Source organism: Rutidosis leptorrhynchoides, chromosome 7 (genome assembly GCF_046630445.1).
Source record: "Rutidosis leptorrhynchoides isolate AG116_Rl617_1_P2 chromosome 7, CSIRO_AGI_Rlap_v1, whole genome shotgun sequence".
NCBI classification, from domain to species: Eukaryota; Viridiplantae; Streptophyta; class Magnoliopsida; order Asterales; family Asteraceae; genus Rutidosis; species Rutidosis leptorrhynchoides.
The window spans coordinates 7,372,929-7,396,824 of NC_092339.1; the positions used below are offsets into that span (position 1 = coordinate 7,372,929).

The 23,896-nt window shown below is 33.3% G+C and overlaps 3 protein-coding genes and 1 non-coding gene across 5 annotated transcripts; 2 read left to right on the top strand and 2 right to left on the bottom strand.

The window, feature by feature from the left end:
* Positions 1–2,003: 2,003 nt before the first annotated feature.
* Positions 2,004–5,250, top strand: LOC139857943 (uncharacterized). Its single transcript, XM_071846790.1, has 2 exons — positions 2,004–4,371; positions 4,418–5,250. Exons 1-2 carry the CDS (start codon positions 2,004–2,006, stop codon positions 5,248–5,250), a joined length of 3,201 nt encoding a protein of 1,066 aa, XP_071702891.1.
* A 2,949-nt stretch (positions 5,251–8,199) lies between these two features.
* TRNAF-GAA (transfer RNA phenylalanine (anticodon GAA)) lies at positions 8,200–8,272 on the top strand. Its single transcript has one exon. It is a non-coding gene; the product is annotated as a tRNA-Phe (tRNA).
* Positions 8,273–8,710: 438 nt separating this feature from the next.
* On the bottom strand, positions 8,711–12,161 carry LOC139857893 (uncharacterized). 2 transcript variants are annotated; one of them, XM_071846743.1, is made up of 9 exons: positions 12,048–12,161; positions 11,388–11,461; positions 10,874–11,035; positions 10,661–10,766; positions 10,148–10,330; positions 9,800–9,959; positions 9,359–9,663; positions 9,155–9,244; positions 8,711–8,937 (listed from the first exon to the last, which is right to left on the bottom strand). In XM_071846743.1, exons 2-9 carry the CDS (start codon positions 11,400–11,402, stop codon positions 8,870–8,872), a joined length of 1,089 nt encoding a protein of 362 aa, XP_071702844.1. In that variant the 5' UTR covers positions 11,403–11,461; positions 12,048–12,161; the 3' UTR covers positions 8,711–8,869. The 2 variants fall into 2 exon arrangements, with proteins under 2 accessions (XP_071702844.1, XP_071702845.1); XM_071846744.1 differs by having other exon boundaries at positions 11,388–11,456; positions 12,048–12,125.
* Positions 12,162–14,534: 2,373 nt separating this feature from the next.
* On the bottom strand, positions 14,535–15,855 carry LOC139857946 (uncharacterized). The gene is made up of 5 exons (XM_071846792.1): positions 15,844–15,855; positions 15,631–15,721; positions 15,396–15,516; positions 15,050–15,271; positions 14,535–14,958 (listed from the first exon to the last, which is right to left on the bottom strand). The coding sequence occupies exons 1-5, from the start codon at positions 15,853–15,855 to the stop codon at positions 14,535–14,537; spliced, it is 870 nt and encodes a 289-aa protein (XP_071702893.1).
* Positions 15,856–23,896: the final 8,041 nt, after the last annotated feature.

Consider the following 23,896-nt stretch of genomic DNA (forward strand, 5'->3'; position numbering starts at 1 on the left):
GTGCAGTGTTCTTAGATAAGAAATCAACAAATATTACCCAAACAGATTAAAAATAAAACAAGAATCAACACATGTTAACAATTATATCAACAAATTTCATACAAACAGATAATAGAGAAGAGATCTTGGCTATAGACCAAGTGTACTCAATGGGGGCAGTTGATTCCTGTAAGCACAGAAACTCCCACGAGCATTGACTTGCTACCAACACAAGTAGGAAGAAATAGCTCACAGAGTACTCCACAACACCTTCAATAGCAGCGGAAGACAACCAGATATCAACAGCAACCAAGAACAATTCGTGAAATTAGGGTTCAACAAGAATACGCCCTAAATCCACAATCGCAGTCCCAGATCTAGCCCGATCAAACGAGTGAAACAAGATCGTTTCACCTTGACAGGAACAAGAAGAGAACGAATCTTAATTTTCACAAAACACCTTTGAAAAACTGAAACCCTAATTTTTGATTTTCCAGATCTGAAAACCCTAATTTGACTTCTCAGATCAACACCAAACCGAAACAATATCGAGCGAGCCGCTCTGATACCATGAACAAATCTTACAATCAACACAAGAAACGAATACCAGAAGAATTAATCAAAAATAACCATCTCTACTTTGTGAGGATTGAACCAAATGAATAACGAATACAAAAAATGATCTCAAATAATACAGATCTGACCAAATCCCTATTTTATACAGAGACCAATGACGGCTAAGCAAAAAATTACATACAGACCCCTTTAATAAATAATGTACAGATTTGGTCCTTGGAGTATTAGTTAGATCACAACTGTGTCCCGTCGTTGTGTTAGTTAATCAAACCCCATACCAGGTACGTTATTTGTATTAACTAACACTCGATTCACATTGTGACTAACCCTTCTACACTTGAACAGCAATACCAGACCATAAACCTTGTAGCTTCTCTGCAACAATCTTCCAGAATCACTTTTAAACACCAAGCCTGAAAAACACAAACTTAATGAGTAGAAATCAACTTAATCAAACAATTAGATTAATCCTTTTAACAATGGAGTCACTCATGTCATTCTTTCAAAGACTATTGCATACACAATGAAACTATGTTATGTTCAATATGGGATGATTTGACTTCTAAGTCAACTTTCTCGGTTAACGTTCCGACTTTCGGTTTCGTTTAACGACACTTAGCGGGTTACAAAATAAATTATTTAGCAACAATTAATAGTCCATGAACTTCCCTTTGGGCCCTTTTGGACGAAATCCCTCCCCCATGGTCCATCCATTCTTTTTGTTGGTCTACTAGCTTATTCTTAACTTTATACTCAGATATTTTGGCCCTGAAACACTCTAAAATCATCATAAATCACCAACTCTTGTCCGATTGAGATTCTGGTCGATATTGGAGTTCATCAATACCCAAGATATTAATTCATTCGACCTAATCGAGTGAGGTTAGTCCAATCATTTGTTTTACGCCCTTGGTGATCCGAGTAAATCGTTAACCAACTCCGAGAAAATAGGACGAGGGAAATCAAGAGGGTTTGGAGACGTATGATTTTCTCCAGCATGTGCATGATTCTCTCAAGGTTCACATGAAGAAGACTTAATGGACATCATGTGATCAATTTGCTTCCTTTATTTTATTATAAGTAAAGTGGAGGAAAGATGTGAGAAATGGTTGTAATCATTTTTATTCTTTCCAATGGGTAACATGATTCTCAACTATCTGTAAAAGAGTTAGTGGACATCATGTGGATATTTTGCTTCCTTTATTTTGATTATAAATAGAGTAGAGGAAAGATAGGGAAGGGCATGCCTCTTAGTTGTAACCAATATGTAAACAATTAAGAGAGAAATAATAAAACAAATACTTATCCCAATATTGTTCTGTATTCTTTGAATTAGGAGGAACACAACATCAATTAATATCTTCATCATTCGTAAATGAAATTGTAAAAGACTAGCAGTTTTATTTACGGATCAAGTGGTATCAAGAGCCGCCATTCCTAACCTGTGTATGGTGCAAACTAAATCGGTTTATCAAGCTACCGGCGAGTCACTGTTAGTGCTTCATCGACACAGAAAATCAACAAAAGGAAACACATCGACGTCCATGGAAGGAAGCGAGCAAACTCCACCCATCCAAGATGAGCTTTCCGCTAAGGTGGACAAGCTTACTTCCCAACTTGAATCGGTGTTAAACTGGATTCAATTGCAATCGAAACCCAAAGCTCATGCTACCCCCGTAAAAGAAAAAGAAGTAGAGTCAGACATGAAGACTGATACGGAAGATGAACCGGAAGAAGAAATTAGTTCATCGAGAAGAAGGAATATGAATCGTCCTTTCAAAGTTGAAGCTAAGATTGATATTCCCACCTACGACGGAGTCGTGGACGCCGAGAACTTAGATTCCTGGATCGATCAACTAGAAACATACTTCACTCTCTACGGGTTCAAGAGTGCAGAAAAGGTTTCTTTTGCCCGTCTTAAGCTAACCAGCCATGCGCTGGCCTGGTGGAATTCCCACTTGAAAACATTGGACGATGATGAAGTGAAGTGGCCTGAGTTCACTCGGCTTCTACGTCGGGAATTCTACCCGATGGGATATTCTCAAGACCGGTGGACGCGTTGGCACAATATGCGCCAACAACAAGGGCAACAAGTACAAGAATACACTACCGAATTCCGAAGGCTCGCTGTCTCTTTGGGTATCCAAATCGACGGAGAAGAAACATTTACCAAGTATGTAGCTGGTTTGACTCGATCAGTCCGGACAGAGTTACGACTACATTCTGTCTCAAAAATTTCAGACGCCAGTGGTATCGCAATGGCAATTGAACAAAAGAACAGGATGAGTGGTCAACGATTTGATGATCGCACGAAAGGAGGATCGAGCAATGGAACGTTCAAAAAAGAAGTTTCAAAACAGAAAACAAAAACTATCACAAGTGAGACAAGGTTTTGTGATCACTGTAAAATTGAAGGGCATGTCAAGGAGAAATGTTGGAAGGCAGACCCTTCATTATTTCCAAAAAAATGGAGCAAAGATAAAAGAAAAAAAACTACTGCTACGACTAGAGTTAATGAAGCTGTTGAACTCGGAGATGTCGAAGGGGTAGATAAAAGTCTAGCACTAATGGCTAAAACATCAGGAACACCCACCAGGTCCGAAGTCGACGAAAAAGAAGAACTATTCTCGTTGCGGATACAAGTGAAACACGAGTTGGTGGAGGCCATTATTGATATGGGTAGTCAAAAAAATTTAATTTCCGCAAACCTGGTGAAGCAGTTAGGCTTAGAAACCACTCCGCATCCTCGACCATACGTATTAGGATGGATCCAACAAAACACCGACACCAAGGTGACTCATCAATGTAAGTTCCGTTTTGCTATAACTAGTAAATACATTGACGAGATTGTTTGCGAAGTGGTCCCGCTAGACATATGTCAAGTGATTTTTGGAAGTCCTTATTTATGGGAACGGAATGCTATCTTTTTCTGTCGCGAACAACGATATCAGTTTGAAAAAGATGGTCAGATGTTCATTGTCAAGAATCACCAAACACAACCTACAGTTGATCTAGTTGCTTCGGGCCAGATTCGGAGAATTGTTAGTACCTCAAAAAGCTTTGTTTTATTAATACTACGACCTGTGAAGAATGAAGTTGAGGTATTCACCCTTAACTCGAATTATACTAATGTTACTAACCCATTTGGGGAATTAATGCAAAGGTATTGTTCCTTATTTGAGGAAAGATCAAATTTGTCACCAGAACGGTCAATAAGTCATGACATTCAACTTGTAGCTGATTGCAGCCTTCCAAATATTGGAATGTATCGGACCTCAGTATTAGAAAATGAGGAGATCAAGAAGCACGTTGAGGAATTGATCATAGCCGGGGTCATAAAACCCAGTTGTTCTCCATGCGGTTCTCCCGTTATCTTGGTGCCAAAGAAAGATGGAGGATGGCGAATGTGTATCGATTACCGGGCACTCAATAAAATCACCATAAAGAATCGTTATCCTCTTCCCAGGATAGACGATCTTCTCGATCAATTGAAGCATGCTGTGATTTTTACAAAGCTCGATTTACGTTCTGGTTACCATCAAGTGCGGATACGCGATGAAGATACGTGGAAGACGGCGTTTAAAACCCGACAAGGATTATACGAATGGCTTGTTATGCCATTCGGTTTGTGTAATGCGCCGGCAACTTTTATGAGACTAATGAATGATATTCTTCGTCCGTTTATTGATGATTTCGTAGTTGTGTATTTGGATGATATTCTTATCTATAGCAGGTCAGAGGCTGAACATTTGAAGCATGTACAAAGAGTATTTGAAGTGCTCCAACAACAACAATTACGTTTGAACAGAAGCAAATGTGATTTTGCTAAAAAAAAGTTTAGTGTATCTTGGTTTTGTAGTAGGTGGGGGCAATTTAAAAGTGGATTCAGGGAAGGTAAAAGTCATAAAAGATTGGCCACGTCCCAAGTCCGTAACTGAAGTGAGGAGTTTTATGGGTGCGTGCCAATACCTTCGCAAATTCATACGCCATTTCTCCATCATAGCTGCTCCACTACATGCTATAACAAAGATGAAAAGCAAGTTCGAATGGTCACCTAAACATGACGAGACGTTCGCATTACTTAAGAAGAAGATCAGTGAAGCCCCAGTTCTTGCACTACCCAATTTGCAGCAACCCTTCGAGCTAGAGATAGATGCCTCAGGGTATGCCATGGGTGCGGTATTACTTCAGGATAGGCGACCGGTTGCCTACCATTCGGAGATGTTTCAAGGAGCACAACGCAATTACCCCACCTATGACAAGGAACTATTGGCGCTACACCAAGCTGTTAAACATTGGCGTTGTTACTTACTCGAGAAAAAGACTGTGGTACACACGGATCATCAACCATTGCAGTATTTACAGAGTCAGGCGAAGTTGCAACAAGCCCGACACATGAAGTGGATGACGTACCTGCAGCAGTTTCATTTGGTGATCAAGTATAAGAAAGGAGTGAGCAATAAGCTCGCTGACATGCTTTCACGACCACCAGTGGCACCTTTATGTTTGACTGTGTTAATGCAGATCCATCAAGTATTCCACGAAGATTATTCTACAGCCTATAAAAATGATCCTGACTTTAAACAAATTGTGGTTGAAATAGAAAATAACAAGTTATCTAATTACTCATGGAAAGATAACTTGTTGTACAAAGGAACAATGTTGTGTGTACCAACTGAGGAGTGTATTCGCTAGATCAGAGAGGCTCACACCTCTAAGGTGGCTGGTCACTTCGGGGTTACCAAAACGCTACAACATTTACAACGTTATGTTTTTTGGCCGAAGATGCAAAGCGATGTCGCACGCTTTGTGCGTGGTTGAACTTTGTGTAGCACCACAAAACCCTCGAATCGGAAAATGGGATTGTATATCCCATTGCCGGTGCCTACACGTCCTTGGGAGAGTATCTCCATGGACTTTGTTGGTGGGTTACCGAGAACACGAAAAGGAAACGATTATTTGTTTGTTGTGGTTGACAGGTTTTCAAAGATGGTAATTCTTATTCCATGTAAGAAAACCATTACAGGAGAAGAAGCAGCCCATGTGTTCTTTGTGAAAGTTTGGGTCATTTTTGGACTACCTATGTCAATTATATCTGATCGGGACTCACGTTTTTTAAGCAAATTTTGGTGCTCGTTATGGAACAAGATGGATACCAAATTGAAGCGTAGTACCGCGTTTCACCCACAAACCGACGGTCAAACAGAGGTAGTTAATCGTTCGGTCGTACATCTTTTACGTGGGTATAACGCCAAGCATCCGAAGACATGGGATGAAAGTATTCCATTTATCCAGTTTGCAATCAATCATACGGTACACGGGTCGCATAACAAAGCTCCTGCTGAAGTTTGTTTTGGTTTTTTGCCCCATAGTCCCTTTGATATGGAATTTACTGTCGAAAATTTAGACTCTCATGAAAAGGAGTCCAAGGAAGATGATCGAGCTACACGGTTCTTGGATCGTGTTCGAAAAATACATACTGAAGTTGAACAACAGTTCTTACGATCACAAAAAAGATACAAGGCACGACATGATCGTCACCGAGTTCAAGGAAATTTCCAAGTTGGGGATTTGGCTTGGCTCCATCTGGGAAAGGATCGGTTGAAGGGGGATCACAAGAAATTAAAACCCATTCGATACGGGCCGTTTCGCATCCTTCAAAAGATTGGTGAAAATGCGTATCGTCTCGAATTACCAGCGTACATGGAGTTGTACTCAGTCGTCAACGTGGATAAGCTCAAACTCTTCGAGCCATCGATGTTAGATGATGAGGTTGAAGAAGGGTTGCCTTCGGTTGACGATTTGGTTACAGATCAAGAAAAAGTATTACAGGAAGACACCATTGTCGAACGGAAGTCTAGTTCTACTCGTCGTGGGGAACGTAAAGCTTATCGCATTGGAGTTGCTGGGCAACTTCCGAGTACTGCGAAATGGTTCTCGGAAGAGGTGGGGAAAACACGTTTTCCTCATCTATTTCTTTAGGATCCACAGGCGTTGATCCTTGCCGGAGAAGGGGCGTATGATCCGAGTAAATCGTTAACCAACTCCGAGAAAATAGGACGAGGGAAATCAAGAGGGTTTGGAGACGTATGATTTTCTCCAGCATGTGCATGATTCTCTCAAGGTTCACATGAAGAAGACTTAATGGACATCATCAATTTGCTTCCTTTATTTTATTATAAGTAAAGTGGAGGAAAGATGGGAGAAATGGTTGTAATCATTTTTATTCTTTCCAATGGGTAACATGATTCTCAACTATCTGTAAAAGAGTTAGTGGACATCATGTGGATATTTTGCTTCCTTTATTTTGATTATAAATAGAGTAGAGGAAAGATAGGGAAGGACATGCCTCTTAGTTGTAACCAATATGTAAACAATTAAGAGAGAAATAATAAAACAAATACTTATCCCAATATTGTTCTGTATTCTTTGAATTAGGAGGAACACAACATCAATTAATATCTTCATCATTCGTAAATGAAATTGTAAAAGACTAGCAGTTTTATTTACGGATCACTTAGAATCCAGATTTCAAACGGATTTTTATTTATTCATTTTTTTTTAGATGTGTCACTTCATGAGCAAACTATGTGGTTAAATTGCATGACTACAATAGTTGTAGTGATAGTTTTGGACATTACCTTAGTTATGTCTTTAGGTTCCCTATTGCTAGGAGTGTACCCAGGGGCGGTTTTTAATGGGACAGGCGGGGGCAGCCGCTCCAAGTAGATTTGCAATTTTCAGTGTAAAATTTTTGGATTTTTCGACTTTGCCACAGTGAATTTTTTTTTTTTGCCCCAAAACCTACATATTATGCTCCAAAACCTTTAAATTTTGCCCAAAAATCTTCAAATTTTATCCCAAAACCTTCAAATTTTGTCCACAAATGTTAAAATTTTGCCCCAAAACCTCCATAATTTGCTTCAAAACCTCCATTTTTTGCCCCAAAATCTCCATATTTTGCCCAAAAAATTGCCACGGTTTTAATTTTTTTTTTGTTGCCCCCGGTGACTTGAAATCCTGGTACCGCCACTGAGTGTACCCGTTGTGTGAGACTTTAGAACATGCTCTTGTGATACAATTTAACCATCGTGGGATCACATCTTTTGTGATATAGGTATGGGACATATTCATTGATTTGTTTTAATTCTTCTTGGACTAACAAATGCCTTACTTCGTAATATTTGATTTGTACATAATAAGTGTCAGTTTATACATGGATGAAAAGATATCTGAAATGCAACACCCAATAATTGTATATTTTAGTAGCTGTGTGCAATTTTAAATTGACACAAAGGGAGTACTATAGATGTCATTGTGATTGATTGCAAGTTGTAAGAAAATTTGGAATTGAAGTTTCTAGTTACACTTTTTTTGTAAATACGTTGCATTTGTTTGTTTCTGAATATTGCTTAATACGTTGCCAGCCGTCCTTTGCACTAGAGTTGATTTGGTCATATGCTACAATAAGAAGAGTATACAATTTGTCAACGTAACAAATGTGCCTAAACAATCACATTACATTATTGTTTGAAAGAGATTGGCTTTAAAAATTTTAGAATAAAATGACATCACTATGACAAATACTTGCATCGTTATTAAAATGTTACTTGAAATAATAAAGTGTACATAAACAAACAAAATGCGGGGATAGCTCAGTTGGGAGAGCGTCAGACTGAAGATCTGAAGGTCAGGTGTTCGATCCACCTTCACCGCATTCTATTTTTCAGCTTTGTGTTTTAAAGTTCTGCTTTACCTCATCTATGTTAAGATGGTTTAAAAAGTTATATTTACTTTTGAAAGGTCAAATGACATCCAAATTAGTCAAACCTACCAGATATTTGAACATTTGGTTCATAGTTATCATTATGGTTGAAATGTTATACGGAGTAGTTTTCTAAAATCTTATCATATTCGAATTTGAAACATAAACTTAATGTAAAAATTGAAGAACAGATAAGTGTTATAAGATTGACCCAACCCAATTGTGACGTGTTGGTAACCAACCTGAGCTCATCGACCACCCATTTTATCACCTCTAGTTCTTGCTCATAATTCCTTACCGCAATCATGAAGTACAGGTATAATTACATGTGCAGTAGCAAATTAGAGAATACATAAATAGTGCATAGATTGGATGGCACCACTATTTAAAAGATTATCAAATTGCAAAGGTTCAAAATGTGTGATATATGCTTAAAGTTGCAACAAATGAAATTAACATAACAGTAACCATCCAACGGTCCATGATAACCGGACCCTTATGTTACCTTTTCCTAAATAGTTTCTCGAGATAGAGACACTTAACGTTACATTAGGGCTTATCTTCATCAGACTGTGAGCATGGCGGTCCAGGAACAGAATCAACAAAGAATTCATCCACTGAAAATAAAATTTCGGTAACGTTAATGATAACAAAGTTGATTGTAGCATAATTAAATTATAGAAGGCATTCTTAGCACTAACTTATTCAAGTTTACAGCTATACAACACACAATGTATTGAACTGGCTATAAGTCAGTAAATTTTGACTACATGGTGAGAGTAAAACTTAGGAATCTTAATAGAGTAAGATGGAATAAGTAAACAGTGTCCTTACCAATGTCCTCTTGATCAGGAGAATCAAGTAATATATCTGAATCAGAAGGCAAAAAGGGTGAACCGGGATAGTTTCCAAGAGCTCCTAGATCTGGAAACAACGTTGAGGGAAACAATAAATAATTGAGGCAATAATAATCCAAACAAAAGAGATGAATAATTAAAATATAGATACAACGATAACATATAAGTTTATCCAAATTACCTCCAAGATTCGACAAGTCTGCTGTTAGATCTGAAAGGCTGAAATTCCAGGGAATTTGACCAAAAGATCTAGAATTCCCATTATCTGGTGGTAGATGCAATCCTACTGAACTTGCCACATCAGATGTAAATGCTGTGTCAAGTGCTGACGTGTCTACCCCCATTCCTGATAATTCAGACGCAGTAAAAGGGAAATGACCACTTGAGGCCACTGAAGTAGGACTTATAGGCATATCAGACATGGGTGAAATGGCCCCATTAGCTGGATTAGGTGTCACACCACCTGCACCGGTGTCCATTACCATACTTCAAGACAAATAAAACAGCAATCAGCACACGTAAGGATGATGTCACGAAATAACGTTGGTATCATAACATTTTTCAAATTTACATTTTATCAAAATTTCATGAAAGATGAGAATAAATGACAGTTGAAACTCACTCGTTTCCAGAGTTCATACGCATGGGATGAAAATTACTAGGAGCAGGCACTCCATTGACCACGTGACAGCTGGACATACCCATGGAGTCCATATGAGGCTGACCTGTAGTTCCCATTGGAGGTTGTTGTAGAACGGGGTACCCCATAGGTAAGTTGTTAACTGCACCACAAAGAGTTTTATTGTTTACAATCTTTTAGTAACAATACTCAATAGATATTGCACTCATTTAAAACAGCATAACCTCGATAATAGTATACATTTTGTATGTTATAGTTTACAATCCTTTAGTGAAGCTATGACTTTATAAACTTCCCCATTGTCAGAAGATAGTAATAGTAGAAGGTTACCAGGCATGGGATGAATCCCATTGTGTATGGGAGCCAAAGGTAGCTTTGGAGGCACTGGATACTTTGTCAGGTGGTATTGATGCTCAAGCAAATGATTGAAAAGGATGATCTGCTTCTTCAGTTTTAACCTTATGTAATACGCTCTGAAAAAGTCCGCGTTCTCTTCTTCTAATTTCTGCCAAACTACAACCAAAAATAAAACTTTAAAGTAGTAAACATGATATCATGATTATGTTGAAAATGTCCAATTACATATCAATGCATGATAGATAACTAGATAAGAAATTATTGCAGTGGAATAGACATAACTGACAGCAAACTAATAAGGTGTGAAGCATCAATAAAAAAGTAAAAAAGAAAAGAAAAGAAAAAAAAATACATATTCTATTAAAGCTTTGTGCCTTAAAAACTCAGTAACACTCCAAACACAGTGTGGAATGTCAGAAATATATGTGATACAATGGTGAAACTGAAATAATATCATATAAACTGGAGTTTGGTTAAACTTGTTACCTAAAGTTGTAAAACCAGGATCTATCCTCGCACGATTTAATAGAGTTTTCACCACCTCATCTCTATTCATATACAGCTGCAAACAGCGTTCTATCAAGTTTTGGACCTGCAATATTCGGGAACATGTTAGTATAGGCGAATCTTGAGGTTTTTGCAATTCTGAAAGAAATCCAGTTATGCAATTTAGAATATAGAAATTAAAAACTGCCATACAAGTTCAATATCCTCCCGAGAAACTTTTCTGTTGTCATTACTCGAAATTGAGACCGACCCAGAATCAGGAACAGGAGCTTCTGCTGCATTATTATGTTGGTCACTTTGAGACTCGTGAGAAGCTTGGGTTATGTGTTGTGTTTCAGGTGTATCCAAAGACTCCTGCATGGCTTCTTAATGTCAGACTCTTCATCTATAATTGATGTTACATCTTAAATATATATAAAATCAATAGCACTGCGTTCATTGCAATCTTAACCAAGCCTTAACCATCAAACATTAAAATAAGTCATATTCTTTTCCATTAAAGTCCTAACCTAAATTTCAGTGTGTTCTTGTAAGCATGGAGGGAACCTTATTCTCTCTCCCTCTTATACAAATTAGTGTATATTATGGTATTAAACAATTACGTGTTGCCACGATACATGAATCTGTATAAAAAGCGCTACAAAATAATCTAAAAAATATGTAATATAATAATATAATATGAGGTTCAAAGCATAAAAATCATAACCTGAGTGTTCTTCATCTCAGCTAAATGCGTCCTGAAGACATCTTCAATGATATATTAATGTTCCCAAAGTTGACCTATTCAAAGATAGCAATTTAGTCAAAACTAGCCTAAAATACAGTCACCAAAATAATCAGTAATTTTATCAATTAAGTATCTAACTATTCCCTCCTTACACATATTTAGATACACATCCATATATATAATCCAAACATATGGCATGTGCTTTTTTACTACAATTTCAACATAATTTCAGATTTAACTGGTTTCAGTAACTATTTATATTTGTCAATTAATTGCTGAAATTATTGAATACCATCTCAATTTTGCATCAAATAACACGATAACTAAATAACCAAACAAAATAGATTAATATTTTCACAACTAATAGCTAAATAACTACAGAAATCACAAATTGACTTCAATTCCACAACAGTAAAAACATAGTAGATCTATATCCATCCATATCTATATAAAATTATAGATTAAAATTGAAATGTCCACGCCAAACAAAGAAGCTAAAATACGTATTGTGTAGATCGATTACATCAGTTAAAAACTGAAAAATACGTGTACAGACACAATGAACGGTACATGTTTAATGAAAAGAAATTGATGAAGTGAGTGCAAATTATGTGTCGCCGGTGATGAGAAATTGCCAACCTGTGTTTCACGATTAAGTAACCGGAAAAATAATCGCCGGCGTTAGTGCCGTGGTTAAACGTACTTGATAGTGCTTTCTCACTGCTGCTGTTTGCCTGTTGGTTGGAGGCGCTTTGCGATATTAATAAAAAAATGTTTATAAAACTGCGGTTGTAATTTGTACTTGCATAAGGACGAAAGTGTAATAAAATGTTTGTGCAGGGGTATTCTCGGTATTGAAATATTCACCTGCTTTCTTTTTGGCTATTAGACCATCTTTAAAATGTAACGTCACGGGCAGCTAGTGCATTTTTTTTTTTTTTTTTTTGTCAAAAAGTGCAACTTGACTATAAATGGGAATGTTAGTTTCTAACATTTTTAAACCGTTGTGTCAGTTTTTTGTGTCAAATTTTGGGTAGAGTAATGTAGTAAAATATGATTGAAACTTGTGTCGGAAAAAATAAATTAATTATAAAAAACATATTTATTAACTCAGAAAAATCATTGATCGGTTGAAGGCGGAAGTGACAATTTTTTTTTCCTCAGAAATCCAACTGACACTCCGTTAGGCTCCGTAAGCTTTCGTCCGTTTTGCCATGTTTATTACACCTCATCTAACACCAAATATTGACGGACTATTATATATGGTCTAACGTGCATGTTGGGCAAGATTCTTGGACGATCACGCCTCTAGTTTGGTGTGCTCATCCATTTGTTGTGTTGCGTGCTAATTCAACCACGGGAACATTTTATGACGCGCAACTCTATTTTGTATTTTATAATATTAATTTAATATGTTTTTAAAAATTTTTATTCTCTTTTTCAACCAACTTCCAATCATATTTTAAAATATCTCCGAACACGTCACTTAACACGACACTCCATTATTTTACTGTTTATCAGCATGTTCGCCAAATACCTCAACCATACTCTGCCATTTTTGCCCTCATGATTAAAGATTGTCCTATACGAGTTATACGATGCGATGATAATGCTTTATAATGAACGGAGTATGTGTTTGAGTGGAAGTGTTTTACTTCAAGTCGATCAACTTAGCCATAATTACTAATACTAATTATTACTCCATTTATTTCATAATAAAATGTGTTGTTTTGATTTTTCAAAGTGTTTATTTATCAACTGTGACTTTAAATATTGTGTTATATAATATCTGATAAATATTATACGAGTGGATTTGGTTTTAAATATACTTTTTAATGATATCCGTTTTATTATCAACTATTATATAATATAATACAAATAAAAAATATTTAAGATCAGAGACAAAAATGAAAACTTTTAAAAAGTCAATACATGACACTTATTATGTAACGCAGAAAATGTAAGTTATGACCCGTGAGATCACTGGGCACCATTAGTTAAAAATTTTTAGCAGAAAATATCATTTAAATTGTATAGAAAACCACTAAATTTAACTGTAGGATCTCATATAGTTTTGCGAATTATAGTTTTTCTTTTAAGATGTATAAGACACGACTAAATTTAACTACTTGGACTCTACATATTGTCCGAATTTATAATTTTATAAAGGTAAACAACTACTAAAATAGTATATGAATAAAATAAAATTAGTACTATATGAAATTTCAAGACTCATTGAGTTCTAATCCTAAAATCGCCACTGGGAGGGAGTATAGCCAAAGCATGCGATGTTGTTTGTGTATAAAAATCGATATCTTCATTGTCGTTTTAAACACTTGGCTTATTAATTATAATAATTACCCCTCATTTACCTTTCAGTTCACTCTTAAAGCTTTTTATGCTGGTTTGTGCGATTACGACGTGAGATTAGAGTTTTTTCGATTTGATGGTTTTATGTTCGTGACTAATGGATGTGTTTGTGACAAATTAGAGTTTAATCGCCTGATTTTATCACCGATTTCATCGGCTGTTGGAAGTTTCACGATGTAATCAATGAAAGGTTATGGTTTCATTCGCGTAAGGTTACAGATTTTTGTTGACGCATCTCGATTAGGGATACTGATTTGTCGATTTTCTACTTGTTACTTATTACTTATATAGTTATAGTTATAAATACTAAAAGAACCTCTTTAAGTGTGTAGTTTGGAACACTCAAACTACAATCCATCCATCATTATATTAGTTTTTTGTGTATTTCTATTTTCTTTTGTATGTAAATTTTTTTGTTTTTTTTCTTGATTATTCGAGTGAAACGATACTCACACTGTACTTTGTACAATTGATAAACAAAAAATGTCCACTGTAATTTTTTTTCAATCAATGTTATGATGATATCTGTATTCTAATCGTAAATTATTAAAACAATTTTTTTAATATATAGACGATTTTCTACCAACATCTAAGTTATGTGAATTGAGTAACGTGGTCAACTGAATCCATTTAACTATTAATTCATCAACTATACAATTCATCATCGTCAGCAGCAACAGCGAGCATGGATCAAACAGCAACCATATTCCCCTTGGCCAACAACTTCTTCATATTATGCCACCTCCTCGCTAAGTGTTAACCAAGGTTATAAATAAATAAGTAACAAACAACAGCCACCATTAACCACATTCCCTTGCCCACCTTCTTCGCCTTTTCATTCCTTTGCTCACCTTCCACATATTCATCATCATCATCATCATCAATGTCATATTTATCATCATCATCATCGTCGTCGTCATCATCACCATAATTTGTAGCAGCAACTTGCTTCTTCTTCCCCCTAACATCTTTGACATTTATTTCACTTGCTATCTCCCCATTTATATCACTTGTAATAGAGCTAATGATTGCGGAATTGGTGACAGTAGATATGTTGTAAAGTTCATTATGTTTACCAGGTTGTTCCACTCCAACTGTTTTAGATGATGTTGGAGTATTCGTCTCGAGGCGCCGGATCTCCTCTTCTGCCAGTGAAGCACCAGGTAGTATTTCTGAATTTCTTGCAGTATCATTAACAAATAGTAATCAAAATACATACAATGCACGTACAATACTCTAGTAATATATATTAATGATGGTAAAAACCCAACCTGGATAGGACGTCAGTACTAAGTGTCCAAGCATGAGGTCGAACATGTTTAATGTGGCTGTTGTTATTATTATTAGCAGCAGCAACAAATGCATCAAGCACCCTCGCCCAATAACCGTCCTTCCGTTCCTTTGGATAGAAGTTGACAACATCAACAGCTATACCTTCTTGTTTTACTGCCTTGCCAAACGCCTCCGCGTGTTCAATACTTTCAGTAACAGGACTGGCAGGCAATTATTAATTAAGAGCAAACATAACATACTATTATTAGTCTTTACGAGTAGATAGATACATAGTAGTAGTCAGCTGAAACATTTATTTAAGCATGACAATCACCAAACACATACCCTCCAACAAAGAAAATAATCCTTTTTAAGTCTTCATTATTATATGGATATCTAGAAATCATGAACCGGGAAGTAATCAGCGTTGTTACAAAATTCAACTCACCACCTAATACAGATCGAGCTGAGAAACAAACAAGGTGAAACTGAGTTAAATAAAATGATCCTAGCCTACAATTACAACTAAAATCTTGCGATATGTAAGATATAAAAAAACATGACCAAGTATAAAGCTAACCTCCAAGGTTATAATTAATCTGATTGGACTGTAAAAAAACAATTGCAACATTTGGTGATATGTCAAATGCACAATGAGATGTTACCCTAAACTAATAAATAATAAATATTTTAAAAAGTAAAATAAAATACCGGAACCAAACAGATATACAGGATGTTTTATACATGAAAAAAAACCACTTTATTGTAGTATATAACTTATATTATGGCTAACCTGATAAACCATTGGATCCGGATATAATTAACTAGGGCTCTCTTTTATTTAAATTTTAACACAAGTCAGATACAGACCAATATATGATTCAATGTACAGAGTATCGAGTATAATTTGAACATAATCAAAAATACTATGAGGTCATTCATAAAGAAGATACCTTGAGTTTAGCACGGCAATACGATCGAACACAATTAAGTTGAAGAAAATAGCTATGTTCATTGTCCAAATGGTCCATATATTCAGATTTGTCGATACAGATTATAATAGCCTCCTAGAATATCAACCAACCAAGTTTTATTAGATAGATGGATGGATGGATGGATGGATGGCATATAAATAAAAACTAATAGAGAAAGAAAGACGAATAGAGCAACCGTATTCCACTTGTCCAACTTAATAACTCACCTTTTCAAGTTCCTCAGCCACCATGGTCTTGAATTGGGGATGAAATTGACGAAACTGTTACAGATTATAAACCCTAATCGATTAATTGGGCGTCGGCTTCTTACGTATATCTGCAAGCAGTTCTAGTTTACCCGCTTATGAAAATCATCAAATTACAAAACAGCCCCTAAATTTTTTAATTATTTTATTATATATTATATTAGGGGATGATTCTCAACACACTGTTTTTTTGATCCTCACACACCCTTTTACCCTATTATTAGGGAGGAGTTCAAGTAAATTGGTGTGTGAGGATTAAAAAAACAGTGTGTGAGAATCATCCCCCATTATATTATATTATATTATATACTTATATCGGAAAGTGACATGAACAGTAGCATTCCTTCTTCACTTCTCACAAACTTACCCCCAACTTCCATTAAAATACAAATCGACCCTCACTTTACACTCTTATTATAATACAAAACTTAACCCCTCACCTTTTATTAAATTACAAATCGAACTCCCACTTTACTAATTTTTTTTACTCATATTCAATTTTCACAAACTTAACCCCCTAACTTTTATTAAAATACAAATCAAACTCCCACTTTATACGTATATTTTTTTCAAATTCCACAAACTTAACCCCCTGACTTTTATTAAAATACAAATCGAACCCCCACTGTACTAATTTTTTTTTTTAAAATAAAACCCGAACGCTAAAAGAAACAACTTTTACAAAAGGAACAACCCTTCAATGTTAGATGTCGAAAAAAATTCTTTTTTACAAAATAGATCAAGACTTTTTTTAACTCGCATTCAAAACGGAGCCCTCGGCGCGAAGCGAGGGCTCCACAACTAGTTGAAGACCAAATGGCATTGTATAGTAATGGAAGACCACTTCAAACAATATCTCCATAATCCATAATTAAATAATAGAAAAATTATTTGAAAATATATTAAACTTTTACTAAAATTTTATTATGTGTATGCAACTTTTAGAATTTTTATTGTATGCTATTTAACTTGTTATATAATAGGTAAACATCAAGTCACCTCAATTTCATCTCTAGACAAAATTATATATCATTCGTCCCTCATATGTTTATAAGATATTGCATGTCTATCATTTACGTTAATTTTTGACCGCATTAGTCACCCGCCGTCACCCACTTAAACTTTCTTATCTTTTTCATCTTCATCACCATATTCTTTTCTAAAATGAAACCCCACAGTAAATTAAGAATCAGGATCATTATTACCGAGCAATACACATACATAAACAAAGAATGGAAATCATTCAATAATCAATCATTTATCTTCTCTGATTATATTACAACTCAATACCAAAATTAGATCTGAATCAAAACCAATAATAAAGAAACGGCGTTCCATTTTGCAAGAACTTTAATCAAATAGACAAATTGGTGCCCAAGTGTTATTTAAATCGGTGATTGGGTTTTGAAGAGCTGCAATTAAATCAAGACTTCGGCGACGATGAATCAAGTCTCCGTCGATAAATTAAGTCTTCGGCGAATGTTGATGTTCCGGATCGTGTTTGAAGGGTGTTGTTTAGAAAAGACTTAGGTTTATATTAAGATTATGTTAGAGTGCTCTCAATAGTTACATACTTCTTGTTCAGGACTATCTGCTACATTAGCGTCATATCAACACTTCCTTTTCAGGACTAACCTATGACTAAACACTACCAACAATGACATACTTCCTCATCATCATATTGACCCACCTTAATTATTTTAATAATTATAAATAAATATTATTTATTATTTATAAATTATATTATATAATTTAGTATTTATTTTTTATTATTAAAACTTGTGTTGAAATAGATGGTTGGTACAAATTAAATTGGAACCAAATTACCATATTAACTATAATACAAATTCTAAGAATAGTAATTACCATATTTAACTATAAGGGTGTGTTTGGGTGACGAGCTTGTTGGAGTTTGTGGAAGCTTATAAGAGCTTAAGCTTATGATTTTAATAAGTTCTAAGTCATAAGCTTCGTTTGGTAGATCAAAAAAGTAGAGCTTATGAAAATTATAAGCTCTGAAAAATAAGCTACTTCTAGTAGCTTATGAAAAAAAGTAGAGCTTATGAATTGGAAAATAAACTCCAGCTAGTTTACCAAACACTTATAAAAAATAATAAGCTTCAGCTACCAATTTTAAGGATAAGCTCCAGCTCCTATAAGCTCCAGCTCCAACTACAGCTACAAGCTCCAGCTAGTTTTATCCAAACACACCTTAAGACACATTCTATGAATAGTAGCAATGACATTTTCGTCCTTTCACCTTTTTTCCACCTTTCTATTATTTTCCAAAAAACCCCACACTTTTTCCAAAAATTAAAATCGACCCCCCAAATAGGGGGTAAAGTGTCAAATACCTATTCTCAAAAAAAAATCTTAAATAAACTCCACCCAAATATTTAACGGGTCATATCTTTTCGCTCGCAACGAGTTAAATTTTTCCGGCACCATCGTTAAACTCGAAATAATTTTAGGAACACAATGTCACTAACTATGTGCAAAACGGACGATTTTTAAAAAACTCTAAATATTTGAGATACTTTTCATACACGTTGATTTTGCGTTAAATTTTTAAAAGTCGACAATTCCATAGCGAAACGCGGAGATGCACATGTATTGTTAATTTAAAATAACATTTAAAACTTTCACGGATTATACCTTTTAGTTCGACTCGAGTTGCGCTTCAACGACATCATCGTTAGCCACGAAATAATTTTACAAACTAAACGCAATGAAATACATTGAAAAACGAACTCCCGGCGCGAAGCAAGGTTCGTAAACTAGTTACTTTCAAATATGGCTAGAAAAATAAATCTCATTTCTCATCGTGGCATCTCTACTTTACTATTAGTTGCATCTCACTATTACTAATTACTTTACTACTATTACTAACTAGGAAGTGGCCAGTTGGCCCACTTCGTTGGGCCGGAAAATTTGAATCGAAAAAACAAAGTTTCGTAAAAAAAAAAAAAAAAAAACTAAAACTGAGTACTGTAGCGGGGTACTGTTCATTCGCAGGCTGTTATATATATTGTTAATAGTACTAACTAGTTTAACACCCGTGAATACACGGGTTTGATCAAAAATAAAGTAGCACAAAACATAATATGATATCCAAAATCACATTGTTTTAATAATAAAATGAAGATTATTGCAAATAAAAAAAAAATAATACAAAGTTTAATATTTGTAAAATGGAGTTTTATCTCACTATGTGCGAAGCTATAACATTCATCAATATTCATAATCTAACATGAGTGTCATACGTCCTACTAGATATACATTATAAGATATGTCGGTGAACACATAAAAAATAAACAACTTACGCACCATATAACCTCACAACAACAATATGTGTTGATTAATCATCATAATAATCACATGAGCAATTTGAATGAGTCTAAATTTAATCAAAATCTTGTACAATATTCATGTTAAACATTTTTTTTACAAAAACCTACACACTAACTTTAAACTCAATCCAAATTGAAAAAACAGTATCACAGTTCAATTTGAAAAGTACAAATATATAATAAGGTGACATACCATATAGCATATGAAATTGTCATATAACTGAAGTTCTTTTGACATTTTATGTAAGGTCATATAGGTTAATATGTAATGTGACAACCCGGAAATTTCCAACCAAATTTAAACTTTAATCTTTATATGTTTCCGACACGATACGCAATATTTGTTAAGTTAAATTTTAAGAATTTTAAACTATGTTCATACATTCATTCAACCTCGACCAAGTTCCAACGATTCACGAACCATTAAACGAATATGATTATATATGTATATGTGTATATATATTATAACTTGAAACGTAAACAAAATATTAGATTAAATACTTTATATGATTGTATATGTTTCAAAATGTTTATCAATGGAATTAGAAGATAAGATCAAATGATTGAATTATCAGATATATTGAATTATGATTACAAGTCTCTGTTGAAAGGCCCACGTTGATTTGAGAAATCTTTCCATTTTAACAATATTCAGAAAATGGTAAAGTGATTTATAAATAAGAACAAATTGTCAATCATTGAGAACTAGACAAAGGATAGTGGAAGATTGAATCTCATAAAGACTCGATTGATCTATTTAGTTTCAAACGTACAAAAACGTTTTCAGTTTAAAAAGAACTTTATTATTAAAACGTATATAACTTTTATAAATATCTAGAACCACTTTTGACAACTCATTACTTAGCTAGTATGATAAAGATAACGATATTTATATTTTATTTTATTAAATATATATAACGATTTAAATTAATATTATATATATTTATACGCGTATTATACGTACATAGTTTTATACTTTTATTATACTTAAACTTTACCTTTACTTTATTTTTACTTTACTTTAACTTTAATAATTCACTTTAATAATTCATACTTTAATAATTCACTTTAATAATTCATACTTTAATAATTCACTTTAATAATTCATACTTTAATAATTCACTTTAATAATTCATACTTTAATAATTCACTTTAATAATTCAAAAATCTATTATAAATAGAATTCAATAGGTTTCATTATTTCATAGAAACTTGAAAATATTTTTCTCTAAACTCTCTCAATCGATTTACATATATATATTTACTCCGTATTATTTCAAGATATTATTAGTATACATAAAATATTACGACGGAGTGCTGTCCGAGTGATTTCGAAATTGTTTTTCGAGTAGGATAGGATTAAGGAAATTATGGGTTATAGCTATGGAGGTGATTGAGTATGGTTCATGGGTATGCTCATGAGGTCAATATAGTGTTTATCATTTCCGTTGCGTCTACGTACCTTTCCTGCAATATTGAATCTCAATATTGATACGTGAGTACTCATAATTTAACTTTTACATACTAATAGTGTATCCCTGACTAGTGCTCAAGTATTTAGGATTATGCATGCTTGTACTTTTGATATTGCCCTTAGACAGGTTAGGTTGAATCTTGAATTAGTTACACTTGCGGTTGAGATAAGGTATAAGATATGCATGTCCTTGGAAAGCTAGCGAAAAATTAAGAACTTTTCCTTTAGATATCGAATGGTTTCGATGAACGGATTCGAAGTTATAATCAATTGAATTTTCGATATTTTTATTAAAAATGATTATTATTATCGTAGTTTTTATCGTCGTTCTAGTTTTATCTTATTATTATCATTATTATTATCTTTATCAATAAAAGGGATTTATCATTAAAAATTGTTATTTTTTTTATTATTACTATCGTTATTATCGTTAAAGTTATAATTAGTATTATTATTATTATCCAATTATTATTATTATTATTATTAGTATTATTATTATTATTATTATTATTATCATTATTAATATATATATCATTATTTAAAAATGGTTATTGTTATTGTTATTATTATTATTACTATATTATCATTAAGATAATTATTAGTATTATCGTTAATAATGTTATAGTAACTATCATTATTAATATTAGTGTAATTAAAACAAATATTTGTAACACATAATTATTTTGATTACTATTATTATCATTATTATGAACACGATATAAAAGATGATTAAAAGCTATTAAACGAAACGATTAGGAAATAATGAGTAAGAGTATCATGATGAAATTAAAATATTATAAGATATTGATTTAGATAAAATTATCGTTCTTATTATTTTTATCATTACTATTATTATTAAAAGTATCGTTAGTATTAAAACTATCATTTTAATAAAAATTATCATTTTAATAGAAATGTCATTGTTACTATAAAATATCATTATTATTATTTTAAATAGAATTATTATTTTAAAGATAATATTAAAAATTATCATAAATATTAAAGTTATCATTATTAGAATTATCGTTTTATTATAATGTCATCTTAGTAATTATAAATATTGATATTTTTATAATAATAATTAGTATTACAAAATAATACAACTTTTACTTACTATCATTATAGATATTATTTTATCAAATAAATATGTGATACAAACATATTTTACTACGTGTAATAACTTACTTTAATAATACCTATCATATTATATTTATGATATTAAATTAACCCTATAAATTTTATTACTTCATATATATAAAAGTATATTTTATTATATAAATTTAATATAAAATTTTATTTATTAATACATAAATTATATTATTTACTCTAATAAATCTTTTAAAAATATTTAAAAATATAAAACGACGATATTTAAACTATATATTAATCATGTATAGATTTTTGGAAATTATTTTGAGTCAAATTTACTTTTGTTGACTTTTGCATATTAGTCTCAAGCATTAGGATTGTGGTACACTATGACTTGACCTAATTTGTTAGACAAATATTGACCAACACATAAATATATATAATTAATTTAGGTTCGTGAATCCGAGGCCAACCTTGCACTTGTTCAATGACGTTATATGTATTTTTACTACGAAATACAGTATGGTGAGTTTCATTTGTCTTTTTACCCTTTATATTTTTGGGACTGAGAATACATGCGCTTTTATAAATGTTTGACAAAATAGACACAAGTAATTGAAACTACATTCTATGGTTGAATTATCGAAATCGAATATGCCCCTTTTTATTAAAGTCTGGTAATCTAAGAATTAGGGAACAGACACCCTAATTGACGCGAATCCTAAAGATAGATCTATTGGGCCTAACAAACTCCATCCAAAGTACCGGATGCTTTAGTACTTCGAAATTTATATCATGTCTGAAGGAGGATCCCGGAATGATAGGGGATATTCTTATATGTATCTAGTTAATGTCAGTTACCAGGTGTTCACCATATGAATGATTATTTTTATCTCTATGCATGTGTAACGACCCGCACTTTTTCGATCATACTATACTTATAAGATTAATATTTACATAAATTAAACCTTACCAACATGATAAGCAATCCAAATCGTCGAGATTTATATATCCGAAAAGAGTTTTACACAATGTTTGACCGTCTAGTTTGACCGATGATATCCCGAACTATACAATATATGATAATTATACGTTTGTGTATATATATGTATATATATACATATTTAACATGATTAAAGAATGTTTTAATATCTCATTTTATATTAATAACAACAAGTTATATGTATATTTTGAAACTACTAACTTAAGTTTTCAAAACGATAACCATACGTAACGTTATTTGACATAAATACTTAAGACTTATAATGTTTATACATATATCGTATAAGTAATGTATTTAATTACTTTTAAAGACTTAAATACATAAAACCATATAAGTGTATTCACAAAAGATAGCTATATTTGAATCCTCATTTCATTTTTCACAAAATTTCTATACGTATACCTAGAGTATTTGTACTCGTATCATACCTAGCTCCTATACGTATTTACTAATAGTAAATACACATCAAAATCACCACCTAACCAGCCATTATTCATGCCCTTAGAGCTAGGTAATTACTTTTGTATGATTGCAAGACTAATTAGCAAGATTACAAACTAAAATTTTGTCCATGACACCTAATGGCCACGTTTTTGAAAGGCCTATATGTATCACCATTTTGTTTCATTTTTACTTCAAATCTCTTAGCAAAAACACACACTCTTTCAAGAACTCTAAACTCCATAACAC